A 26468-nucleotide genomic window follows, 5' to 3' on the forward strand; every position below is an offset into this window, starting at 1 on the left:
GGAGGGAAGTCTTGTAGAGAAAGAAAGTAATATGTGGGGGTAGGGCAAGCCAAGCAGAGGTGTTTCTACTTTATATAACTAATCAGAAGAGGCCTTTCTGATAAGATGAATTTGAGCAAAGACCTAAAGGAATTTAAGCAGTAAGCCATCTGTATATCATGGGAAAGAGTATATTCGACAGAGAAAGAGCAGTACATGCAATGGTTCCATATTGGAAGCATGCTAGGAATGTTTTAAGAAGTACCAAATGGTCGATGTGGCTGGAACAGAATAACTTGAAGGAGAGAATGCTAAGATACAAAGTCAAAGAAATGGTGGTAGTAGATGGATGATCATGTAGAGCCTTACAGCAACTAACTAGAGGAACAGAATGATCACACAGAAGAGTGTTAGTCATAAATCATGTCCTTCGTCTTGGTACTCTTGAATTGCATACTATTGATTTTTTAGAACATAAAATTCAGCAGTGTTCTGGCTTATCAGAGTAGCTTAGATATAAAACTTCACAAATGAAGGTACTTTCTTCCACTGTATCTCATTTTTTTTTTTGTATCTCATTTTTATTAAAAAATACAAATACTATAAGTATGTATGTGTGTACATAATATATATATATTTTATGATTGTACATACATCTAGGAAAAGGTCGAGTTAGTTAAATAATAGGAGTGTTCAACACTGATAATCTCTGAGTAGCAGAAATATAATGATTTTACTTTTACAAGTCTGTATTTTTAAATTTTCAGCAATGAACATGGATTGGTTCTGTAATAATAAAATATTTTTAAAGAAAATTTTTTCATATAGAAAAGCAACGGTGTATTCTGTCCTTTAAGGTAAATGCAAATATTTCCATTGAGAACAAAAGATACAAAAACTAGAAAACAGTTCAGTATCTTTCAAAAATTATCTAGTGATGGTTTTGGCTATAAAGTTTTATCTATTTGTCCTTAGTTAACGTGGTTTTTAGTTAATCAGGCTTGTGTTTGAATTCAAACTTTGTCACTTTACAAACACTTTTATACAAATTAAGGCATTTTAAACTCTCATGAAATACTGGAACATCTGCTTTTGAGTAATACCTTTGATGTTTCTATATTGCATATCTTTATTTTGGTTCTTCCAGAGAAAACTGCTGTCTTTTATTCTATGATTATGCTATGATATGAACATGATGTAGTTGCTATTTCAGTACCTTTAGCAATAAGACACAATGTGAATAATTCGTGTCGAGTGTGTTTATTTACTGTGTCATCAATTGACTGATAAACCGTAATATCCTCTGGTAATTATAATTGTTTATACTTCAATTAAAATTTCCCCCAGTGTGACTATATGGGGTATGGCACAGTAAATGCTCTTGATTGTAGTGTCTTTGGTAATCTTGGATATTGGGTTGTTTGGAAAAAAGCTTGTATTAATTTAAGAGTTCTTAGCCTAATACATATATATTATATAACAATATATGTTAAGTATACACACACACACACACACAAAATGGTGTAGATCTTACTGTTTTTCATTTTAGAAGTCTGAAGCTTTCGGTTGCTTGAGATCTTTTATACATAATGAGATATAGCAAAAATTTTTTTTGGATGTTTGGAACTTTATGGTTGAATGCTCTCTATATATTTTGCCTTTTAAATATTTATACTGTTATGAACGCAGTTTATATTTTCTACTCTTTCATTTTATTTTTAACCTGGCTTCCCATCATTTCCTTTTACTGACCAGTTTTCTTAATTGAAAGTACAACTTAAATTGCAGTATATCTACAGGATTGTCATGAAAAGAAGAACATTATGATTTACCTCTGGAAACTCATAATCTGCTGTCTAGTTGGATTAAAGGAACTTTGAACGGACGTTTTCTTAAACCTTTGGTTATATGTGTAATGGGACTCCCCTGGCGGCTCAGATGTTAAGGAGTCTGACTATAATGTGGGAGGCCCCAGTTCAGTCCTTGGGTCGGGAAGATCCCCTGGAGAAGGAAATGGCAGCCCACTCCAGTATCCTTGCCTGGAAAATCCAATGGATGGAGGAGCCTGGCAGGCCACAGTCCATGGGCTTGCAAAGAGTTGGACACGACTGGGTGACTTCACTTCTTCTTCTTAAATGTTTAATATACTCAAAACTGCCAGAATATATTCTTACTATGTAGAGAAATGGTATAAAGAAGAGTTAGCTTATTATATAATGATGATGAAAGTGAAAAATTTTCAGAAAATTGATATTTACTTAACTATTTTATTTTGAATAGATATCATAAACTGGGAACAGGATTTAATCCTAATACATTAGATAAACAGAAAGAAAGGCAAAAAGGTTTGCCGAAGCAGGTGTTTGAATCAGATGAAGCTCCAGATGGCAACAACTACCAGGATGAACAAGTAATACTTTTATTTTTAAATGACTATAAGGCGTTCTTTTAAAATAGTTTATTTTTTATTCATTGATTAATATATTTAATGTTTTGCATGGCAGGATGATCTTAAAAGACGTTCAATGTCGATAGACGATACTCCAAGGGGTAGCTGGGCCTGCAGTATTTTTGACTTGAAAAATTCACTTCCTGATGCTTTGCTTCCCAATTTACTTGATCGAACTCCAAATGAAGAAATAGACCGTCAGAATGATGACCAAAGGAAATCAAATCGTCACAAGGAACTCTTTGCCTTGCATCCATCACCAGATGAGGTATAGATATTTGGATATAAAGAAGCAAAAGATTATAGAGATAGATGTTTTGGGAGTATGAACTGTATATATTAATAGTTTTATGATAAATGTAGGGAATAAAACTTAATGGAAATATAGCTCTGCTTTTTGTAAATGAAATATAATTGAGCACACTTACAATCTAATGACTTTTGTTTGAGCATAAATAGGCCATTCTTTTCTTTGCTTACTTGTGAAGACTAAAAGTAGTAGGTTAATAAAATAAGTTCTTAAAAAATAAACTGTAAAGGGTTGAGACATGGTAAGCATATTCATTTGGGTGTTGCTTGTCAATTTGCAGGAAGAGCCAATAGAACGACTTAGTGTTCCTGATGTGCCCAAAGAACATTTTGGTCAAAGACTTCTTGTAAAATGTTTATCACTCAAGTGAGTATTTGTTTTGTTTACTATATAACTTTTCTTTTCTGGAATAATGTTTTGAGTACCAGTATAAAAAAATCCTAGTGGATATTATACTTGTGTTTCTGTCCTTTGGAAAAGGATTGTCCTATACATAATTTTAAATGCTCCCAAGCATTTAATCTTACCTGTGAAGCTGAACTTTAGAGCACTTTTGGCTCACAGATGAAGATGACTCTTTGCCTCAGCTATATAATTGTCTTAAAACTTGAAAACACATCCACTGAAATCTGAAGTATTTATCAGACACTGTTCTTGACTTGAGGAATATCAGTAGTATCTTTTTCCTTAGAGTTGATTTTATATTTGTTTCATGGTGTGTATTAAGTCGCTTCATTCGTGTCCGATTCTTTGTGATGCTGTGGATGGTATCCCGTGGGCTCCTCTTTCCATGGGATTCTCCACGCAGGAATACTGGAGCAGGTTGCCATGCTTTTCTCCAAGGGATCTTCCCGACTCAGGGATCAAATCCACGTCTCTGTCTCCTGCGTTGGCAGGCCGGTTCTTTACCACTAGCGCCACCAGGGGGTGGACTTTTTTTTTAAGCTTTTGAAGTATGTGCTAATAGTTGATTTAGACTGGAAGATATACATGGGAAAGTGTGTTCAAGGAAGATGGGTAGTATAGGTGGAATAGCACAGGTAGAGAAAAGTACAGGGTATAGAGAGAATTTATTTTTGGAATGAGAATTTCTCTCAAACTGTGTATTTTATGTATATATTTAAAACTCATCCTTCTCCTTCCTAAAGGTTTGAGATTGAAATTGAACCCATTTTTGCAAGTTTGGCTTTATATGATGTGAAAGAAAAGAAAAAGGTAAGGTTATATAATTTGAACGTAGTCTTTTGTCCCAATCAGAGGTTCAGAAACCTGTTTATAATTTGTTTTATAAGATAATTTTTTGAGACTTATTAAACATGGATTTTTTAAAAAAGAAGATAGAACTGTGAGACATTATTTTCCTACTGTAAAATAGTTTAGTTGACTTATTTTTTGTTTCATTGAAAGAGTTCTGAAAAGGAGTAGCAGGAGCAACTTTCTTTTAGTGTAAGAAATAGAAAAAATATAAGAAAAGCATCTTAGGCAAATGATGTATAAAGAGTTAGATTGATGGTGACAGTGAAGTTTTGTTGATGTAATTTTAAAATTCTCACTAGCTATTATTAAAAGATCATTTATTTATATTTTAAATATTCTTGTCTAAAATATTGCTCTTGGTTTTGCTGTTATGTCTTTGTTACACTTAGGAGTTTTTCAGAGGACTTATCATGCAGCATTTTTAGTATTCTAAGCCTACCTTGTAGTAGAAAGTTGAAATGCCTTTAATGACTTCTGCCGTCAGTGTATAGTGTGGATTTCTATAGTGGAACTCTACTCCAGCATCTTGTATTTACTTGATCACATCTTCTGAAATCTTATTTAAGTTTTCAAAGACTCAACTTTGGGTAACTCATATTAATAATAGTTTCTTTTTTTTTTTAATTTTATTTATTTTTTTTTTCCCAGTGGGTTTTGTCATACATTTAATAATAGTTTCTTTATATACTTTATCAAAAGTTAAATTTCTTACTAAAAGAGTATGGGATATGGTTCTTTAGAATATGTTTTTGCATTAATTTGTTTTGCTTTGATTTAGTTATGTAAAGATCTTTATATATCTTCACTGATAGTGAAATGTAGGTACATTGTATGTTAGTATAATTGTTTAATATCTGTAATATTTTAAGACTGAATATTTGTGATTTTTGTGAGTGTTTATAAAATGCACAGGTTTTAAATTTAACGTAATGAATATGTTTTTTAGATTTCAGAAAACTTTTATTTTGACCTTAATTCTGAGCAGATGAAAGGATTATTACGTCCACATGTACCACCTGCTGCCATTACCACCCTGGCAAGATCAGCTATTTTTTCTATCACTTATCCTTCCCAAGATGTTTTTCTTGTAATAAAGGTGAGAATAATGTTAAATATATTTGTTTATTTGTGTTATGTCTGTGTACTTGTCTGCCTATCAATATTACAAGCTTTTAAAGGCCAAAGATTTTATCTTTGCCTATTTTTTCATGTTAATATTTTTTAACATAATATTGGATGTATACAATAGGTGCTACCTAAATTTTTCTTGAGTGGGCAGCTTTATTAGAATTCTCTAGAGAAACAGATCAGTAGGAAGACGATACATATACACATAGAGGATTGCTATGTTGTCTTGAGAATCCATCTTTGAGCAAACTTAGTCTTTGTTCTTGAGGTCTTCAACTAACTGGATAAGGCCCACCCATATTATGAAGGGTAATCTGCTTTACTCAGTCTACTGATTTAAAAGTTAATTACCTCTAAAAAAATACCTTCACAGCAACATCTTGACTGGTGTTTGATAACTTAGCTGTGTTGGCATATTAAATTAACCATCTATGGTTATTTGGATATGGAGCTATACTGTGGTTTTATCATACAGTTCCTAAATTATATAAATATTAAAATCTAAATCATTGAAATCATGGAGCATTATGATTTGACTATCAGTTTAAGAATAAGGATTACAGATACTAAAATTTGAATATTACTAAGCTACCTCACTTAGGATAACTTAATAATAATTTACCTTAACTTGACCTTGACTTGAGAGTTGCCTAAAATATAGTCTTTAATCATTTTACCTTTATTTATATAAAATTATCATAAAAAGGTAATGAATTTTTTAATAAGGTTATAAAGTAGATTGTCATGAAATGAATTTTATTTACCCACAGGAATAATGTCCTAATTTGTGGATAGATTCCTATGAATTCAGGTTAAAATAAATCTTAGTTAAAATGAACAATTCTCCAAGCAAAGATTTAGCAGCAGTGGTCTTCAGAAACTCACTTATAAGTAAAGTTCTAGATATTAAAATAATTGACAAATGTGTATACACCATTATTTTACATGGGAAAATAGTAAGTTTTCATAAAATAGAACATATTTGAGGGAATGAACTAGAAAGATAGTGATGATGATTGGAATACTGTCTGCTTGAAAGTGAGATGATTCATACCATATGGTCCCAATTGTGTAAGATACATACACATATACCTAAACACACATAAATGTTTGTATATAAACAGAAAAAGATTTCTGTGTAATTTTAAAAATATGAACAAGTTAAGATGTATACAGATTTTAAAGAAATTATATTTAAAAATTTTCTTATATCATAGTCCAGCAATATAATTTTGTTTTTTGAGAGAAAAATTCCCTTGGTCTATATATTAGTTAGTTATTCCTCTACAAGAACAAAAAGACGAAAATCTCAGTGGCATCCAGCAGTAAGCATTGTTTTAGTTCATGCATCTGCGTTGTCTGGTGGTCAGCTGACCTAGGTTGTACTCTGGTAGGTGCTTGTGCTCCTTCCAGGGGTCTGCAGGTCGGTCAGTTGCTTTACATACTTCATTCAGTTAAATCACCAGCATCGCAGGGAAGCCCAGGGACACCGCTGAGCCACCAGGGAAGCCCAGTGATAAGTGACGGGCCTCTCAGGTGGCTCAGTGATAAAGAATCCATCTGCTAATGCAGGCGATGTCAGTTCGGTCCTTGGGTCGGGCAGATTCCCCTGGAGAAGGAATTGGTAACCCACTCTAGTATTCTTGCCTGGGAAATCCCATGGACAGAGGAGCCTGGCAGGCTACAGTCCATGAAGTCACAGAAGAGTCAGGCACAACTTAACAACTAAATAACAACAGCAAACTGATGAGTGATGTTGGGAGTGTTCGTTATGTTTCTTAGACATTTGTTTGGCTCTTTGGAGAAATGTCTGTTCAAATCCTTTGCTCATTTAAAAATCAGGTTATTTGCTATTCTCTTGTTGAGTTGTAGGATTTCTTTATCTGTTTGGGATATTAATTCTTTACCAATTATATGATTTACAAATATTTTCTCTCATTCTGTGAGTTGCCTTTTCACTTTGTTGATTGTGTCCTATCATATACAAAAGTTTTAAATTTTGATGTAATCTTGTTTAATGAGTTTTATGTCTGTTGCCTTTGCTTTTATTGTGTAAAATCCAAGAATATATTACTAAATCTATTCACATGAAGCTTTTCCTTTATTTTTCTTCTAGGAGTTTTATAGTGTTAGGGTTTTTTTGGGGGGGGTAGTCTTTGATCTGTTTTGAGTTAATTTTTGTATATAATGTAAGGGTTCAACTTTATTCTTTTGTATTTAGGAATTCAGGGTTTTTTAAAACACCATTTGTTGGAAAAACTGTTCTTTCCCCAATGAATAGTCTTGGCATTCTTGTAGAAAATTATTTAACTCTTTAGTTTTCAGATTATAAATCTTTCAGCTCTTTGGTTTATACCTCAGTACTTTATTGTTTTTGATATTATAAATGGAATTATTTTCTTAATTTCTTTTTTGAATTGCTTGTTATAGAAATATACAACTGATTTTTGTTCATTTTGTATCCTGCAACTTTGCTGAATTTATTTATTTATTAGTTGTGAAAACTAAGATCATGGTACCCAGTCCCATCACTTCATGGCAAATAGATGGGGAAACAGTGGAAACAGTGGTTGACTTTATTTTTCTGGGCTCCAAAATCACTGCCCATGGTGATTGCAGCCATGAAGTTAAAAGACACTTACTCCTTGGAAGGAAAGTTATGACAAACCTAGACAGCATATTAAAAAGCAGAGATATTACTTGGTCAACAAAGGTCCGTCTAGTCAAGGCTGTGGTTTTCCCAGTGGTCATGTATGGATGTGAGAGTTGGACTATAAAGAAAGCTGAGTGCAAAAGAATTGATGCTTTTGAACTGTGGTGTTGGAGAAGACTCTTGAGAGTCCCTTGGACTGCAAGGAGATCCAACCAGTCCATCCTAAAGGAGATCAGTCCTGGGTGTTCATTGGAAGGACTGATGCTGAAGCTGAAACTCCAATACTTTGGCCACCTGATGCGAAGAGTTGACTCATTGGGAAACACCCTGATGCTGGAAGGGATTGGGGGCAGGAGGAGAAGGGGACGACAGAGTATGAGATGGTTGGATGTCATCACTGACTCAATGGACATGGGTTTGGATGGACCCTGGGAGTTGGTGATGGACAGGGAGGCCTGGCGTGCTGCGGTTCATGGGGTCGCAAAAAGTCGGATATGACTGAGCGACTGAACTGAACTAAATCGTTTTTTTGTGAAATATTAGGATTTTCTCTGTAAAAGATCATGTTGTCTGTAAACAGAGATAATTTAAATTCTTCCTTTTTTAATTTGAATGTTTTTGTTTCTTTTTTGGGCTTCCTTTTTCTTGTCACATTGCTCTGGCTTAGACTTCTAGTACTTTGTTAAATAGAATTGGCAAAAGTTAACATTCTTATCCTGTTTCTGATTCTAAAGGAAAACCTTTCTGTTTTTCAACATTGAATAAGATGTTAGATGTGGTCTTTTCATAGATGGGCTCATATTGGAGTAGTTTTCTTCTTTTCCAGGTTTGTTGAATTTTTTTTTTTTTAATCATGAAAGGGTGTTGAATTGTCCAGTTCTTTTTTCTGCAGTAATTAACATGATCATGTGGTTTTGTTCTGTTATTTTGTTAATGTGATATATTAAGTTGATTGATTTTTGTATGTTGAACTATCCTTGCATTCCAGGCTGATTGCTTTTATTTTTAAGCTTAATTAATCTTTCCTTTTTTTGCCTTTGACAGCTAGAAAAAGTGCTGCAGCAAGGAGACATTGGAGAGTGTGCAGAACCGTATATGATTTTCAAAGAAGCAGATGCCACCAAGGTAGAATTTCATGCCTCATTTCCCCCCACTTTCATAGTCATTAGCAGTCACTGTCCATTCCCCTCAGATCACCAAACCCAACCCTAAATAATCTCTAATCTCCAAAATTATAATCTGAGAGGATGCTATACTGAGCATATTAAATAATTTTACTACTGATTTTACTACTAAAATTTTCTTTTCTTTTTCTCATGGCCTACTTGTTTTCTTTCTTCTTTATTTCCTTCATCACCTAGTTTGAGTCATGTGCTATGCTATTCTTTGACATCTCCCCAACCCCCAAACTAGTTGACTCTTAAATTTTTATTTTCCTTGGAGAGAAAGTAATTCAGTTTAATTCCTGAATAATGAAAAATTTTCTGTATTTACAAAATAGTGAATTTTTTTTTTTTTTTTTGGCTACGTTTTGCAGCTTTTGGGATTCCCAGCCAAGAATGGGATCCATGCCCCGTGCAGTGGATTTGTGGAATTCAAACCACTGGACCGTGATTTTTCTTTTCTTTTTTTTTACCAAACAGTGATTTTGATGAAACTTTTTCTAGCAAAGCAGACATATTTTGGGTATCAGTCTAGTGGCAGATAAATAAGGAATATTGTAAAAATAGAAAACACACTCTTCCCTTTGCCATCAGATAACAAATTTATAGAACTTGAATAAACTTATAAAGCAAAAATAGTTGGTGAATAATTGGTACCCAATTCTAGATACTCTGAGTTAGCTATAAGAATAAAAGGTGATTTTTGGATGTTTGAACATATGATTTAATGTCAAACAGGCAGGAGAAGTGTGCTTGAGGAGTATTGGACAAATCATCAAAATTTAGAAAATTGTTGCTTTCTGTTTTTCTGAGATTTGTAACAAGAATTTAGCCTTTTTTGCTAATATGGGTACATCTGAGCACATGATGTTCTCTGATTCCTAGATCCTAGATATCTGGTTGAAAGTAGGGTTAAAGTATTCTGGCTTTCCCCAGGTCGTCATTTTACAAATTAAATTTTCTCTGTTATATGAAACTCATAGGTGTGTCATTGTGGCTTATTTCGCTCTTCCCTTACGTATTTACATAATTTCATTATGGGCCCTTAATTCTCTGTAAGTACTCCTAAAGCAAGGACCTATTTTGGAGGTATAGCAGATATAGCAAAAAACTCTCTTATCATTTCGGTATCCCTTCATCTTTTCTCAGTCCTGAATCGCATGTTAGGACACTGCCATTAGAGTATGACCTCACTGACATCCTATATGGAAAGAGCATGTGAGAGATTTTGTTATGGATTTTCACTCTTGCACTATGGATTGACTATTGCAGGCCACATTAGTGTGTGTTTTAGGGATAGCCTGAAAGTTGAGCCAGCTTCAGGTTGTCTTCCAGATAAGCATGTACTGTTTGGATTATTAGTCTTTTTCAAGGGTTTAGTCCTCTGGTACTTTTTTTGTTTGCTTCTTTTATCACAATTCTGGACATATTATTGTTGGCCTGTTTCTGCCCTACCTACTTCTACATCATAGTTGTCATAAGTTAGTGATTATTTCAAAGTGGCTCAAGTGCTTCCATCTTTTTTTTTATAGAATAAAAAATTTAATAAGTCATAACCTGGAATATTTTGTGATTGACAGTTGATGACTGTAACATGGCTATATTTCGTTCATAAAATAGTACATGCAGTACATAAACATGCTTGACACTTACTCTCCTTTCTTTTATTCCAAAATAAGATCATCACAAACAAATTTTAAAAACTTTTAGATGTATTTGTAGAACTGGTTAAGGTTCTTTAGTAGTTAATATACTGTTAGTTGGGGCTTCCCCAGTGGCTCAGCAGTAAAGAATCAGTCTGCAATGTAGGAACTGGCAGGAAATGCAAGTTCAATCCCTGGGTGGGAAAGATCCCCTGGAGGAGGGCATGGCAACCAAATCCAGTATTGCCTGGAGAATCCCATGGACAGAGGAGACTGGCAGGCTACAGTCCATAGGGTCGCTAAGAGTCAGACATGACTAAAGCAAACTAGCATGTATGCACACACTGTTAATTGGTTGCTGAAAGGTATGGATTGTTTTTCCATCTTGCTGAGAATTGAAAATTGTTAACCTTTATATTTTCCTTTATATATTATGATATAGCCTTTAATTCGTTTATTTTGAGCATAATCATATAATGTATAAAGTTTTGTTTTACAGAATAAGGAAAAATTGGAGAAGCTGAAAAGTCAAGCTGATCAGTTTTGTCAAAGACTTGGAAAGTATCGCATGCCTTTTGCTTGGACTGCAATCCATTTAATGAATATTGTTAGCAGCGCTGGGAGTTTGGAAAGAGATTCTACAGAGGTAGAAATAAGCACTGGAGGTAAGAGTGTTTTATATAAAATAGTTATCTAGTTTTTGCTTACATAGGCTTGCTTTGTCAACTTTGCAATGTAATGAGGCATTGAAAGGGTATTCTTTTTCTCCTTAACAGGTTTATTGAGATGTAATTCACATATAATTTACCCATTTAAGGTTTCTAATTCAGTGTTTTTTTGTTATATTCATAAGGTTCTGCAACTGTCACCACAATCTAATTTTGAAACACTTTCATACTCACTGGTGGTCACTGTTTATCCTCCTCAAGTCCCCACACTCAGTGCTAACCAACCTGTAATCTGTTTAGTCTGTATGGATTTGCCTGTGCCAGACATTTCATATTGATAGACTAATACAATATGTAATCTTTTGACTACCGTCTTTCACTTAGCATAATGTTTGAAAGGTTCATTCATGTTGTAAATGTTATCAATATTTTATTACTTTTTATTGCTGAATAATAGTCCCTTGTATGGATATAGTACATTTTATTATCCATTCATCAGTTGATGGACATTTGGATTGTTTCAACTTTTTGTTTATTATAAATAATGCTGCAAGGAAAATTCATGTATAGGCTTGTGTGTGGATATATGCTTTCATTTCTCTTGGACATATAGCTAGAAATGAAATTTCTGGTAATACAATTCTTTGCTTAACCTTTGAAGAACTGCCAGGCTATTTTCCAGTGTGGCCACACCATTTAAAAATTACACTAGCAGTGTATGAAGGTTCCAGTTTCTCCACATCTTTGCCAGTACTTTTATTATCTGTCCTTTGAATATAGCCATCCTAGTGCAGATGAAGTGGTATCTCATTGTGGTTTGGAATTGCCTTTCCCTGATAGCTAATGATGTTGAGTTGCATTTTGTATGCATTTATTGTTTGTATATCTTCTCTGGAGAAATATATAATTATATCATTTCCCCATTTTTTAATGACTTTTTTCTTATTATTTACTTGATGCTCATTTTTTAACTAGCTTTTTTTGTATTGTCATAAGTTATAATTAATAGTTATAATTTATAAATGACTATATAAACAGTCATTTATATATTCTAGATTTGTTGTTGTTCAGTTGGTAAGTCATGTACAACTCTTTGTGACCCTGTGGACTGCAGCACGCCAGGCTTCCCTGTCCTTCACCATCTCCTGTGAGCTTGCCCAAACTCATGTCCATTGAGTCAGTGATGCCATCCAACCATCTCATCCTCTGTTGCCCTTTTCTCCTCCTGCCCTCAGTCTTTCTCAGCATCAGTCTTTTCCAATGGGTTTATTTCTTCGCATCAGGTAGCCAAAGTATTGGAGCTTCAGCTTCAGCATCAGTCCTTCCAGTGAATATTCAGGGTTTATTTCCTTTAGGATTGATGGTTTGGTCTTGTTGTTTAAGAGACTTTCAAGAGTCTTCTCCAGTGCCACAGTTAAAAATTATCAATTCTTTAGTGCTCAGCCTTCTTTATGGAGAAGGCAATGGAAACCTACTCCAGTACGCGTGCCTGGAAAATCCCATGGATGGAGGAGCCTTGTAGCCTGCAGTCCATGGGGTTGCAAAGGGTGAGACATGACTAAGCGGCTTTGCTTTCACTTTTCACTTTCATGCATTGGAGAAGGGTTGCATGGCAGCCCACTCCAGTGTTCTTGCCTTGAGAATCCCAGGGACGGGGGAGCCTGGTGGGCTGCCGTCTATGGGGTCGCACAGAGTCTGACACGACTGAAGTGACTTAGCAGTAGCAGCAGCAGCCTTCTTTATGGTCCTACTCTCACATCCATACATGATAACTGGAAAACCAAAACTTTGACTATACAGACCTTTGTCAGTAAATTGATGTCTCTGCTTTTTAATATACTGTCTAGGTTTGTCATAGCTTTTCTTCCAAGAGATAAATGTATTTTAATTTCATGGCTGCAGTCATCATCTGCAGTGATTTTAGAGCGCAAGAAAGTAAAATCTGTCACTGTTTCCAGTTTTCCCTCATCTATTTGCCAGAAAGTGATGGGACTGGATGCCATGATCTTCATTTTTTGAACGTTGAGTTTTAAGCCAGCTTTTTCATTCTCCTCTTTGACCCACATCAAGAGGCTCTTTAGTTCCTTTTCAATTTCTGCCATTAGAGTGGTATCTGCATATCAGAGACTGTTGATACTTCTCCCAGAAATCTTGATTCCAACTTGTGATTCGTCCAGTCCAGCATTTTGCGTGATGTGCTCTGCATATAATTTTAAACAAGCAGGTGACCATATACAGCTTTGACGTACTTCTCTCCCAGTTTTGAACTAGTATGTTGTTCCATGTCCAGCTCTAACTGTTACTTCTTGTCCTGCATATTCTGGATACAAGTCCCTTATCTAATAAAGGATTTGAAGATATTTTCTCCCATCCTGTGGATTGTCCTCTTACTGTCTTGATGGCATTGCTTGAAGCACTGAAGTTTTAAATTTTGATGTTCAGTTTCTTTGACTTTTTTTTTTCTTTCGTTGCTTGTATTTTTGCTATTGTACCCAAGATAGCATTACCTAATTCAAGACTGAAAAGGAGCTACTTGTATGTTTTTGTCTAAGAGTTTTATAATACAACTCTTATATTTGGTATAGTTCATTTTGAGTTAATTTTTTGTACGTGATAAGAAGTAAGGATTAGCTGCATCTTTTCTAACGAGATATCTAGTTGTTCATACACCATTTGTTGAAAAGATCGTTCTTGCACTATTAAATGGTCTTGGCATAATTGTTGAAAATCAATTGACTGTAGATATGTGGGTTTATTTTTGGACTCTCATTTCTATTTCGTTGATGGATATGTCTCAGTTCAGTTCAGTTCATTTGCTCAGTCTTGTCCGACTCTTTGCAACCCCATGAATTGCAGCACGCCAGGCCTCCCTGTCCATCACAAACTCCTGGAGTTTACTCAAACTCATGTCCATCGAGTCGGTGATGCCATCCAGCCATCTCATCCTCTGTCATCCCCTTCTCCTCCTGCCCACAATCCCTTGCAGCATCACGGTCTTTTCCAATGAGTCAGCTCTTCCCATGAGGTGGCTAAAGTATTAGAGCTTCAGCATCAGTCCTTCCAATGAACACCCAGGACTTACCTCCTTTAGGATGGACTGGTTGGATCTCCTTTCAGTCCAAGGGACTCTCAAGAGTCTTCTCCAACACCATAGTTCACAAGCATCAATTTTTCGGCACTCAGCTTTCTTCACAGTCCAACTCTCACATCCATACATGACCACTGGAAAAACCATAGCCTTGACCAGACGGACCTTTGTTGGCAAAGTAATGTCTTTGCTTTTTAATATGCTATCTAGGTTGGTCATAACTTTCCTTCCAAGGAGTAAGCATCTTTTAATTTCATGGCTGCAGTCACCATCTACAGTGATTTTGGAGCCCAAAAAAATAAAGTCTAACACTGTTTCCACTGTTTCCCCATCTATTTCCCATGAAGTGATGGGACCAGATGCCATGATCTTAGTTTTCTGAATGTTAAGCTTTAAGCCAACTTTTTCATTCTCCTCTTTCACTTTCATCAAGAGGCTTTTTAGTTCCTCTTCACTGTCTGCCATAAGGGTGGTGTCATCTGCATATCTGAGGTTATTGATATTTCTCCCAGCAATCTTGATTCCAGCTTGTTCTTCTTCCAGCCCAGTGTTTCTCATGATGTACTCTGCATATAAGGTAAATAAGCAGGGTGACAATATACAGCCTTGACGTACTCCTTTTCCTGCTTGGAACCAGTCTGTTGTTCCATGTCCAGTTCTAACTTGCTTCCTAACCTATGTACAGGTTTCTCAAGAGGCAGGTCAGGTGGTCTGGTATCCCATCTCTTTCAGAATTTTCCACAGTTTATTGTGATCCACACAGTCTAAGGCTCTGGCCTAGTCAGTAAAGCAGAAATAGATGTTTTTCTGGACTCTCTTGCTTTTTTGATGATCCAGCGGATATTGGCAATTTGATCTCTGGTTCCTCTGCCTTTTCTAAAACCAGCTTGAACATCTGGAAGTTCTCGGTTCACGTATTTCTGAAGCCTGGCTTGGACCATAATCACAGAAAACTAGCCAATCTGATCACAGGACCACAGTCTTGTCTAACTCAGTGAAACTAAGCCATGCCGTGTGGGGCCACCCAAGACGGTCGGGTCATGGTGAAGAGGTCTGACAGTATGTGGTCCACTGGAGAAGGGAATGGCAAACCACTTCAGTATTCTTGCCTTGAGAACCCCATGAACAGTATGAAAAGGCAAAATGATAGGATACTGAAAGAGGAACTCCCCAGGTCGGTAGGTGCCCAATATGCTACTGGAGATCAGTGGAGAAATAACTCCAGAAAGAATGAAGGGATGGAGCCAAAGCAAAAACAATACCCAGTTATGGATGGGACTGGTGATAGAAGCAAGGTCTGATGCTGTGAAGAGCAATATTGCATAGGAACCTGGAATGTTAGGTCCATGAATCAAGGCAAATTGGAAGTGGTCAAACAGGAGATGGCAAGAGTGAATGTCGACATTCTAGGAATCAGCGAACTAAAATGGACTGGAATGGGTGAATGTAACTCAGATGACCATTATATCTACTACTGTGGGCAGGAATCCCTTAGAAGAAATGGAGTAGCCATCATAGTCAACAGGAGTCTGAAATGCAGTACTTGGATGCAATCTCAAAAACAACAGAATGATCTCTTTTCGTTTCCAAGACAAACCATTCAATATCACGGTAATCCAAGCTTATGCCCCAACCAGTAACACTGAAGAAGCTGAAGTTGAACGGTTTTATGAAGACCTACAAGACCTTTTAGAACTAACACCCCAAAAAGATGTCCTTTTCATTATAGGGGACTGGAATGCAAAAGTAGGAAGTCAAGAAACACCTGGAGTAACAGCAAATTTGGCCTTGAAGTACAAAATGAAGCAGGGCAAAGGCTAATAGAGTTTTGCCAAGAGAACGCACTGGTCATAGCAAACACCCTCTTCCAACAACACAAGAGAAGACTCTACACATGGATATCACCAGATGGCCAACACCGAAATCAGATTGATTATATTCTTTGCAGCCTAAGATGGAGAAGCTCCATACAGTCAGCAAAAACAAGACCGGGAGCTGACTGTGGCTCAGATCATGAAATCCTTATTGCCAAATTCAGACTTAAACTGAAGAAAGTAGGGATAACCACTAGACCATTCAGGTATGACCTAAATCAAATCCCTTATGACTATACAGTGGAAGTGAGAAATAGATTTAAGGAACTAGATCTGATAGAGAGCCTGATGGATATGTCTAAGCTTATGCTATTTTTATACTGTCTTTATAAGTTTAGCTTTGCAGTAAATTTTGAAATGGGGAATGTGCGTCCTCCAGTTCTTTTTCAAGATTCTTTTGACTATTTTGAGCTCTTGTATTTTCATAAGAAGTTTAGAATCTGCTATTAATTTCTGCACAAAGGCAGCTGGAATTTTGATAGAAATTACATTGATTTGGTAGATCAATTTGGGGAGAGTTTCACTCCTAGCACTATTAAGTCTTCCAATCCATGAAATGTTTTTCCATTTATTTAGATCTTATTAAGTTTTTTTAAATGGTGTTTTGTAGTTTTCAGTGTACAGGTCTTGCCCTCCTGTTGTTAAATGTATGTTCAGGTGTTTTTTGATGCTATTTTAAATGGAATTGTTTTCTTTATTTCATTTTTATAATGTTCATTTCTAGAGGTTGAAATACAAGTGGCTTTTTAATATTGATCTTGTACTTTGAAACCTTTTTGAACCTTTTAATTCTATTTTTTTTTCCTCTCTGGATTCCATATACAAGATCATGTCATCTGCAAATAAAAATTGGTTTACTTTTTCCTTTTCCATTTCAATGTCTTTATTTTTCTTTTCTAGTTATCTTGACAAGAACCTAGTGTATAAGTCCTCACCTTATTCCTGACTTAGAGGGAATGCATTCAGTCTTTTCACTATCAAGTATGATGTTTGCTGTAGATTTTCCATAGATGTAATACAGTATTTTGAGGAAGTTCTTTTCTAGTCCTAACTTCTTGAGTGTTTTTTTATCAGGGAAGAATATTGGATTTTATATTAATAAAATGCTTTCTCTGCATTTATTGAGATGACTTGTCTGGTTTTTGTCCTATAGTCTTTTTATATGGTGTATTGCAATTGATTGGTTTTGGATGTTAAGCTAATCTTAAATTTCTGGGAGAAGTCCCACTTGGTCATGATATATGTTAATAATTTTTTTAGGTGTTTATTTAGAACCTGTTTCCTAGTATTTTGCATAGTGATTTTGCTTCCATTAATATGTTCCTGAGAGATATTGGTGTATAGTTTTTCTTCCTTGTAATCTCTGATTTTGGTATCAGGATAATACTGGTGTCATAGAAATGAATTGTGGATTCTTATTTCTGTTTTTGGAAGAGTTTGTAAACACCTGGTGTTAATTTTTCATTGAAAGTTTGAAAGTTTTCAGTAGTGAAGCCATTTTGGCTTGGTTTTTTCTTTGTGGTAAGTATTTTCTTTACTAATGAGATGCCTTATTTTAGATCTATTCATATCTTCTCTCCCTTCTTGAGTCAGTTTCAGTAATGTATATCTTTCTAGAAAAATACTCATTTCATTCCAATTATCTTATTGTCTAATCTAACTGTTGACCTACAGGTATTTGTAGTACTTCAGTATAATCCTTTTTCTCTCTAAGATCTGTAGTGCTGTCCCCTCTTTCATTCCTGATTTAAGTAATTTGAGTCCTTTTAATGTATTTTTTTCTTTATCACTTTAAAGTTTTAAAAATGTTATCTTTTTGAAGAGTCCATGTTTGGTTTCAATGATTTTTTTTTTTACCTGTTGTTTTCCTAGTTGATATTTCATTTATTTCCACTCAACTGTTGTCTTTTTTGATACCCTTTCTAATGTTTTCTTTGGATTTATCTTTCTCTTCTTTTTCTGGTTTCCTAAGATGTAAATTTAAGTTACTGATTAGAGACCTTTCTTTTTTAATATAAACATTTACAACTATAAATTTCCATATGAGAGCTTCCTTAGTGATATATTAAATGTTTGGGGATTTTATATTTTCATTTTCCTATATCTTAAGTGTTTTTTAATTTCCCTTGTTATTTTGTCTTTGATTAGTCAGTTATTCAAAAGTGTGCTATTTAATTTCCACATGCTTATGAATTTCCCAAATTTTCTTTTGTGATTGATTTATAGGTTAATTTCTGTTATTCTTGGAAAACACATGATGATTTCAGTCACTTGGAATTTATTGTGTTTTGTTGTATAGCTTAGTGTATAGTCTTGTCTTGGAGAATTTCCTGTGTGTGCTTGAGAAGAATCTATATTACACTTTTGTTTAGTGTAATATAGACTGTAGATGACTTTTAGATCTAGTTTGTGTATAGCTTTGTTTGTTTTCTATTTCCTTGTTGATCTTCAACATAGTTGCTCTATTGGTTTTGAATAATAAGTTTATCTTGCAAAGACTTTGAATGCAAATTATCTTAAATTCTGTTTCAAACTTAAGTGCTAAGACTGCGGGACCATTATAAGGTGACTAAAATTTACATTATGTGAATATTTTCTAGTAAATACATAGTGCCTCTCTTTGTGCTTTTCATAGCTCATCTTTGTTTATTTGCATAATCTTTATGTGGTAGCAATTTATTTTACACTGGAGAAGTTTTAAGAGAGAACCCCCCCAAAAAAGAGAGAGAACCCAAAGATTTAGGAAATGCTTCCTGACAGATCTCTCCAGAAGTTAAATTCTTCTACTAATCAGTATGCTGAAGGGACAGTTTTCAACTTTAGTGGATATTTTCTTGTGTTTGTAAATCTGATACATTTTAAATAGCATGGAAATGAATATCTTACTTTTTTCCTTGGTAGAACGAAAGGGGTCTTGGTCTGAGAGGAGGAATTCTAGTATTGTTGGAAGAAGATCACTTGAAAGGACAACAAGTGGAGATGATGCTTGTAACTTGACCAGCTTTCGACCTGCTACTCTCACAGTAACAAATTTTTTTAAGCAGGTATTGTTCTGTCATGGAGGAATTCTAGTGGGCTACTTGTACATAAATTTTTCTTGACTCCAGAAAAATCATAATTGTCCATGTAGTACATGTACATGTAATAATTGATTGTGCTTTCAAGAAGTTAAAAAAGCATTAAGAGTAAAAATAAAAAGTATAAGAAAAAATAATTAATATTATACCTGTTGTTTTATCATATTTATTTAAATGTTGATATTGACTAGTATTGCTTCAAAATCAGTCATCTGCATCTGTATCCTATTTCTTAATTTTAATATTTTAACTTTTCTTAAGCATTGATGGTTTATGAGTTTTCTTAGTCCATTAAACTTAGTGGGATTATGTCTGTCTTCACCACCCAAGTTTGTTTTTGACCAGAAATACCACATCCATGGTATAGGAATAGAAGTTTTAGGCTCTAGTAGTTCATTTTTGTGCTAAAATTATTTTTATAGGTGAGTTTATAAGTCTAAACAGTTCTTGATCAAAGATATTTTGTTCTTTGCAAGTATATTTTCTGTTGAAACTTGTGAGTCAGATGAGTAGTTTTCAAATGCTGGTCATGATCCGTTAATGGTAATATAAATTTAGTAAATAACACTCAGCTTAAAAAAAAAGAAACAAGTTGAATAAAAAATTAATAGTGCCTTGCACTTCATGAAGTTAAGTATTGCTTCAGTAAGCTTTTTTCCCTTTAAGTTTTGTGTGTGTGCATACCTGTCTGCATATCCTTACATGATGTATGTGCTACTGGATTTTAATGTAAAATGAATTTTATACTCTGAATCAATGTCAGAAAATTTTCGAAGTCTGTCTAAAGTAACTAGACAACCAGAACTATAATAAGAATGGGAGAAAATTTGTATTTGTGTGACAAACTGTTGAAGGGTACCATGCATATATTTTGGAGCAGATTAAAGGAAAAGGCTAAATATTATCTCAAAATTTCTCCTTCTGAGGTGTTACTCTAAATAGGAAGAGAAAATCCTGGCCTAGTGACACCTTGTAACTTGAGAGGGCAAGGTGTTTAGGGCAGGTTGTGTTGTGATTTGGCAGGTAGTCACCTAGTTGAAGCCCTTTTCATAGTTATGTATCAGTAGTATTCACAGGCAGCTGCTCTGAGAGACTCAAATGGAAAACAAAGCAGGTAAGAAGTGTCTGAAGTGGTAAGGGTCTTCTTATTATGGTAATAGTGCCAGAAAGAGTCTAGAAAACGCCATAGTGTTACTTGGATGAGGTAATAGGCCAAACTTAGCTGTGGAAAGAGGTCAATAGATTTACTTGTTACTTGTTTACTTGTAGCTATAACGTTTCTCTTTTTCCTTCTTCAACTGGTATACCACTTCTGCCACTATTTCCTCAATTCCTTTTGGGTTTAATTCAGCCTACTTTATTATTGAACTACTATTGTAATCATAAATCAACAAGTCATCCAACCACCCACCCACCTGTTGATTCAACAGATGCTTTTTGAGCATTCACCTCGTACTGAGCATCAATCCACCCACCTACCTATTATCCAATAAATATTTTTTGAGTATTCATCATCTACAGAACCCTATTGAAGACTAGTAACTGGAAACTGGAACAAAATAATTATAAAAACTTAAAAAATGATGGTTTCTGGATATATGGAGAAATGGAAAGCACTTACACCTAACTTTTGTGCAGTTCTGTAATTTTTAACTTAACATGTATGACTTTTATAAGTATTTTTATAAATAGCTTGAATATTATGTATCAGGCAAGTGCAAATTAAGTAAAAAAACAGACATACAAGTTTAATAAAGTAGAATTCAATGTACAAGTTTCTCCTAAATAAGATACAGAAGGCAAGGTTTTTTCTCATTTTGTTTAATTTTTAATTGATGAGTGATTACTGTCCATGATTTGATATAGTAATCAGGAGTGTTTATGTACAGATTTGAAATGTGTCAGGCCAAAATGACTAGAAATGCAGAAAGATTTAAAAACAAAAATTAAATCCATACATTACAAGGATATTTGTTGTATTGTTGACAGGTGTAGAAGTTATGTGTGCCTCAGGAGCACACAGCAGTGAGCATGCTGGAGGAATGAGTGTCAGCTAGGCTTATTCATGGGCTTGGAGATTGATGAGAGTCAGTTGGTCTAGACTGACTTCTGCTGGGAAAACTGAAATGATTCAGGCTTTTTACACGTTGCTCACTTTTAACATCTAGCAGGCCAGCTTGGTCGTATTGTTATGGCAGTGACAGAAGTTCCAGAGAGGGAGCAAGCTTACTTTTGCAAGCGTTTTCCAAGTCTCTATAAAATGTTTTTTTACTGGTTAGAACAAGTCACATGGCCAACCCTCGGGAAGGGAATTATGTCCCATGTAGCAAAAGGCACGGAAACAGGGAGTGAAAAGAATGGAGGCCATTAATATAATTGGTTTAACAAGTTAAGTAGACAGAAATAACTGAGTCTTGAAATAATCTGAATGTATTCTAAATAAGGGCCATTTAAATTTAAAGATCTGTATTAATTTCTGTACTCAAAAGGAGAGAATATACTGTTTCAGTGACTAATAGAACATTTACAATAGTTTAGTCATATATTAGGTCACTGAAAAAATCTTCATGAAGTCAAATTCTCTACCTATAACTCGGTAAAGCTAAAAACCATTTATACAAGTATTAACAAAATTCTCTAACCACTTAGAAAGTAAAAATCACTATTTAAAATAATGGGATAAAAGAAGATCTGTTCTGTATCCTGCTTAGAATACAATAGTGAACTACCAGGATCTGGCTCAAGGTGAACTGACTGTAATAAAGGAGGCTTAAATATATTTATTACCAAATAAGATAAAAAGATACTATGTGAACTATGCATTAAAAAAAAAGATGTCAAATGCAGGAGATTTTGATTAATAAAATCTAAAGACTGACTCTTAAATAAAAGAAAAAAGTCAATCACTGCCTATTTTAACTATAAGAAAAAAAAATTACAGTAAATTGGAAATTCTTTGTTAATTAGACCTGGTCTTGTTTTTTGTGTGTGTCTTCCCATTGATTGAGGTCCTTTTAGAGTTTTCTTTTTAGTCATATTATCAGGATAGTTGTGGTTTTTTTAAGTTTAATTTTTTGTTGTTATTTCTTTCTTTTCATTTTCAAATGTAGCCAATGCTCTGTATTTTGCTTTTAAGAAATTTGGCAATATAAAGTTGCAAAGACAAATGAAAACACAAGTGTAACAAATTTAAAGACTGTCATTTAGGTATATATGTGTATATATATACACATACATGTCTTTTATGTCTATATTCACATTTAGATATATATGTGTATATATATATACATATATGTCTTTTATGTCTATATTCATATTTTTCTTCATCCGCTTCTAACTTGCATTGATTTTTCTATATTTTAGAATGCCCTGTAGTACCTTATAAACATAGATAATGAGCTGTAAATAAATCTATAAAGTTAAAACATAGATAGCAATATTATAGCTTAATACAACGTAAAAGCATAGAAAGAAGAAAATAATTTAGCGTATTTATTTTTGATCATAATTGTGTTAATTGAACTTTTCATCTAGACTAAATTGAAAGAAGAAGGGCAGGATTAATTAATAGGCAGTATAAATTTATTTTCGGTGTACTACATTTTTTTAATCAAATACTTTTTCCTCTATTTTTAATATTAGGAAGGAGATCGCTTAAGTGATGAAGATCTGTACAAGTTCCTTGCTGATATGAGAAGGCCATCTTCTGTTTTACGGCGACTAAGACCTATTACGGGTATTTAAACATTTTTGTGTAGACATGATGACAGCTATTATCATCATTAAAAGTTGTATTTTTTGTAATGATGTGTTCTTTTTTCTCATATCTGACCTGTATGTCTTTCTGTGCTCAATACCTGCCAGTCTTCTTCATTTTACTGTTCTGCTGTCATGTAGTCTAACAGTTTGGATGCCAGCTTCAGTACCTTTGATAATTTGAGTACTGAAATGAGAATGATGAATAATATTGTAGCTTAATATTATTTTCTAGAGGGAAGAAAAATACATGTAATGATAGATATTCAGAAATAGGTTTATATTGTGATCAGAGCAGACTATTCCAGAGTAAAACTATTTTGAAGTCTACCAAGTTTGAGCAAACTCCTGGAGATGGTGAAGGACAGGGAAGCCTGGCGTTCTGCGGTCCATGGGGTCGCAGAGTCAGACTTGACTGAGTGAGTGAACAACAACCAAGTTTAAGTTTAAACTGGCACTTTTCCTGTGGCCCAGTGGTAATGCAGGAGACAAAGGAGATGCGGGTTTGATCCCTGGGTCGGGAAGACCCCCTGGTGGAGAGCATGGCAACCCACTCCAGTATTCTTGCTTGGAGAATCCCATGGACAGAGCTGGAGGGTTATAGTCCCTAGGGTCTCTTAAGAGTTGGACATGACTGAGCATGAGCACAAAAGTTTAAGCTAAATCATTTCATCTTTGAACTGTTGGCTTGTTTCCCTATAAGATTCCTGTGTTTTTTTCCTTCTTCTTTGCCTCTTCCTTCCTTTCCATTGATTCATTCAGTAAGCATTTAGTATTTTATCTTTTTATATCTATATTAGTAGTTTGAGATTTGATATGATGAAATAGTTTAGCGGTCTGAGGTGATAGCAGTTTTGATTTCTTTCCAGGCTTCTTGAAGAAGTAGGATTTAAATCCTTTCAAAAATACTTCAGTGTGAGGTTGTTATTTATTATTATTTTTTATTTTATTTGAACTTTTTTATTGGCGTATAATTGCTTTACAGTGTTGTGTTAGCTTCTCCTGTACAACAGTGTGAATCAGCTGTGTGTATACATATATCCCCTCCCTTTTGAGCCTCCCTTCCCCTGACCCCCATCACAGAGCACCGAGCTGAGTTCTCTGTGTTATATATCAGGTCCCCATTAACTATGTGTTTTACACATGGTGGTATATGTCAGTTCTGTTCTCTCTATTCGTTTCACCCTCTCCTTCCCCACTCCCTCTTCCATGTCCTCATGTCTGTTCTCTATGACTGCATGTCTGTTCCTGCTCTGCAAACAGGCTCATCTGTTACCGTCTTTCTAGATTCCATACACATGCATTAATACATGATACTTGTTTTTCTTTTTCTGAGTTACTTCACTCTGTGTGACATGTTTACATTGTTTTTATAATGTATTTTTTTTATACTGTATTTTTGTATGCAGCTCAGCTGAAGATAGACATTTCTCCTGCACCTGAAAATCCCCATTACTGCCTGACCCCAGAGCTGCTTCAAGTGAAGCTTTACCCTGACAGTAGGGTTAGACCTACTAGAGAAATTTTGGAGTTTCCTGCAAGGGATGTCTATGTTCCAAACACTACTTACAGGTAACACATTTTAATTTTGGAGAATTCTGAAGTAAGGTACAGTATATTCTAATATTAATATAGAATGAAAGTCTTGCAAAATCCTTTGTAGCTTTGCTACTTATTTCATGTCTTACTTCATGATTTTACTAATAGCTGTAATGCATTTAGCTCTTGCTATGTAACAGGTATGTTAATTACCTTACATACTTTATCTTTTTTAATCCTCATAACTTGAGGTAGGTATTACCTTCATTTTAGAAGTGAGTAAACTGAGGGATAGAGAGTTCATACCTAACTGTGTTGGAGCTAGCATTTGAATTGTGGGTTGCTAGTTTAAAACATTTGAATTTCTAGTTACTGTATTTCCTCAGATGTTCTTATTGGCAGAATCTAACATTACACATGAATTAAATGTACCTGTACTATGTTCTAATAATTAATCAACAGTATTTGGTGTAATTCTATATTATGAGATCCCCTGGAGAAGGAAATGGCAACCCACTCCAGTACTCTTGCCTGGAAAATTCCATGGACTGAGGAGCCTGGTAGGCTTTAGTCCATGGGGTCGCAAAGAGTCAGACATGACTGAGCGACTTCACTTTCACTTTCTGTATTACTCAGAGTACTCGACATGAGGTTGTTGGATAGGATTTTAGACTGAACGCTGCATAACTCCAGGGGTACCGTTTACATATTCTCTATGACTGAGGCCCCCTTTGTTTGTGAATGCTGAGATCAGGACTTGACATGTCTGTTGGGGTATCCAGCAGGGCACCTCAGACACAAGTTTCTGCCTCAACTTCCTCACTTTAGTATATTTCACCACCATTTACCCAGTTCCTGAGGCAAAATTTTTGGGATCAAAATGATTTCTCTTCTTTTGTATTCCTCACATTTACTCCTCCAAGAAGTTTTGTAGGCTCTGCTTCAAAATGAATCCCAAATCCAATACTCCTTACCTCCTCCACCTTTGAAATTCTACTTGTCACCATCCAGATCAGCACTGTCAAGCAGAAATATAATGGGAGCCACATTTGTAATTTTCAGTTTTATAGTTTCTATATTAAAACAATAAACAAATGAAATTAATTATAATCATAGGTTGTTTAGTACAGTATATCTAAGACAGTGTCATTATACCACATAGTAAATGTCAAAAATTCTTTTGCCTTTTTCCACTCCTTTATCTTCAAAATCTGGTGTGTATTTTACACTTAAAGTACATTTCAATTCAGATGCGCTGCATTTCAAATGGTTGATAATCAATAGAACTAGATACTAGAATCCTAGATGGCTGCTGATCTAGAATTTTGTGTACATTTTAAAATTTAATCTTCTTACTTCTACCCATGCCTCAGTCAGTTCTCAATGTTGTAGTCAGAGAGATTTTTAAAAGATATAAATCTGATCATTTGGTCCCATGCCTTAAAGTCCTCCAATGTCTTCTATTTTAAGCAGAAAAATAATGATGGCTATAAGACTATGTGATCTAGCTCCTTCCTTTCTCTAACTTCGTATCCTACTAATCTCTACCTTGCTCATTTTAGCCTCAATGGCCTTTGTATTCATCCTTGAATAAACAAAATTCTGCCCAAGATTTTTTTATTTTTTTCTTCTCTTTGCCTATCTTTTGCCAGATTATCACATGACTTGATTCCTTATTCAGTCATATATCTACTTAAAGGTCATTCTCATCACCCTACATAAAAGATCCATTGCTTCTCTCCTCCAGCTTTTACGCTTCCTTATATTTGTCATTATCTGGCATTACAATATGTATTGAATTGTTATATGAATGTAATTACTGTAAAGGTCAAGGGCTTGTCTATTTTGTTTACCACTTTATCTCCAGCATATAGAATAGTGTGC

General features: G+C 34.8%; 1 protein-coding gene across 5 annotated transcripts in view; it reads left to right on the forward strand.

Moving 5' to 3' along the window:
* DOCK7 (dedicator of cytokinesis 7) overlaps positions 1–26468 on the forward strand; it is a 185333-nt gene that overhangs the window by 38539 nt on the left and 120326 nt on the right. For all 5 annotated transcript variants that reach the window (XM_043877727.1, XM_043877728.1, XM_043877729.1 and 2 more), the window contains exons 5-14: positions 2260–2389; positions 2484–2696; positions 3019–3104; positions 3887–3953; positions 4942–5091; positions 8821–8901; positions 11082–11247; positions 19114–19256; positions 22932–23025; positions 24455–24617. In XM_043877727.1, coding sequence (XP_043733662.1) covers positions 2260–2389; positions 2484–2696; positions 3019–3104; positions 3887–3953; positions 4942–5091; positions 8821–8901; positions 11082–11247; positions 19114–19256; positions 22932–23025; positions 24455–24617 — 1293 coding nt within the window. The remainder of the gene's footprint in view (positions 1–2259; positions 2390–2483; positions 2697–3018; positions 3105–3886; positions 3954–4941; positions 5092–8820; positions 8902–11081; positions 11248–19113; positions 19257–22931; positions 23026–24454; positions 24618–26468) is intronic.

This window comes from Cervus elaphus, chromosome 20 (assembly GCF_910594005.1).
Source record: "Cervus elaphus chromosome 20, mCerEla1.1, whole genome shotgun sequence".
Lineage (NCBI taxonomy): Eukaryota > Metazoa > Chordata > Mammalia > Artiodactyla > Cervidae > Cervus > Cervus elaphus.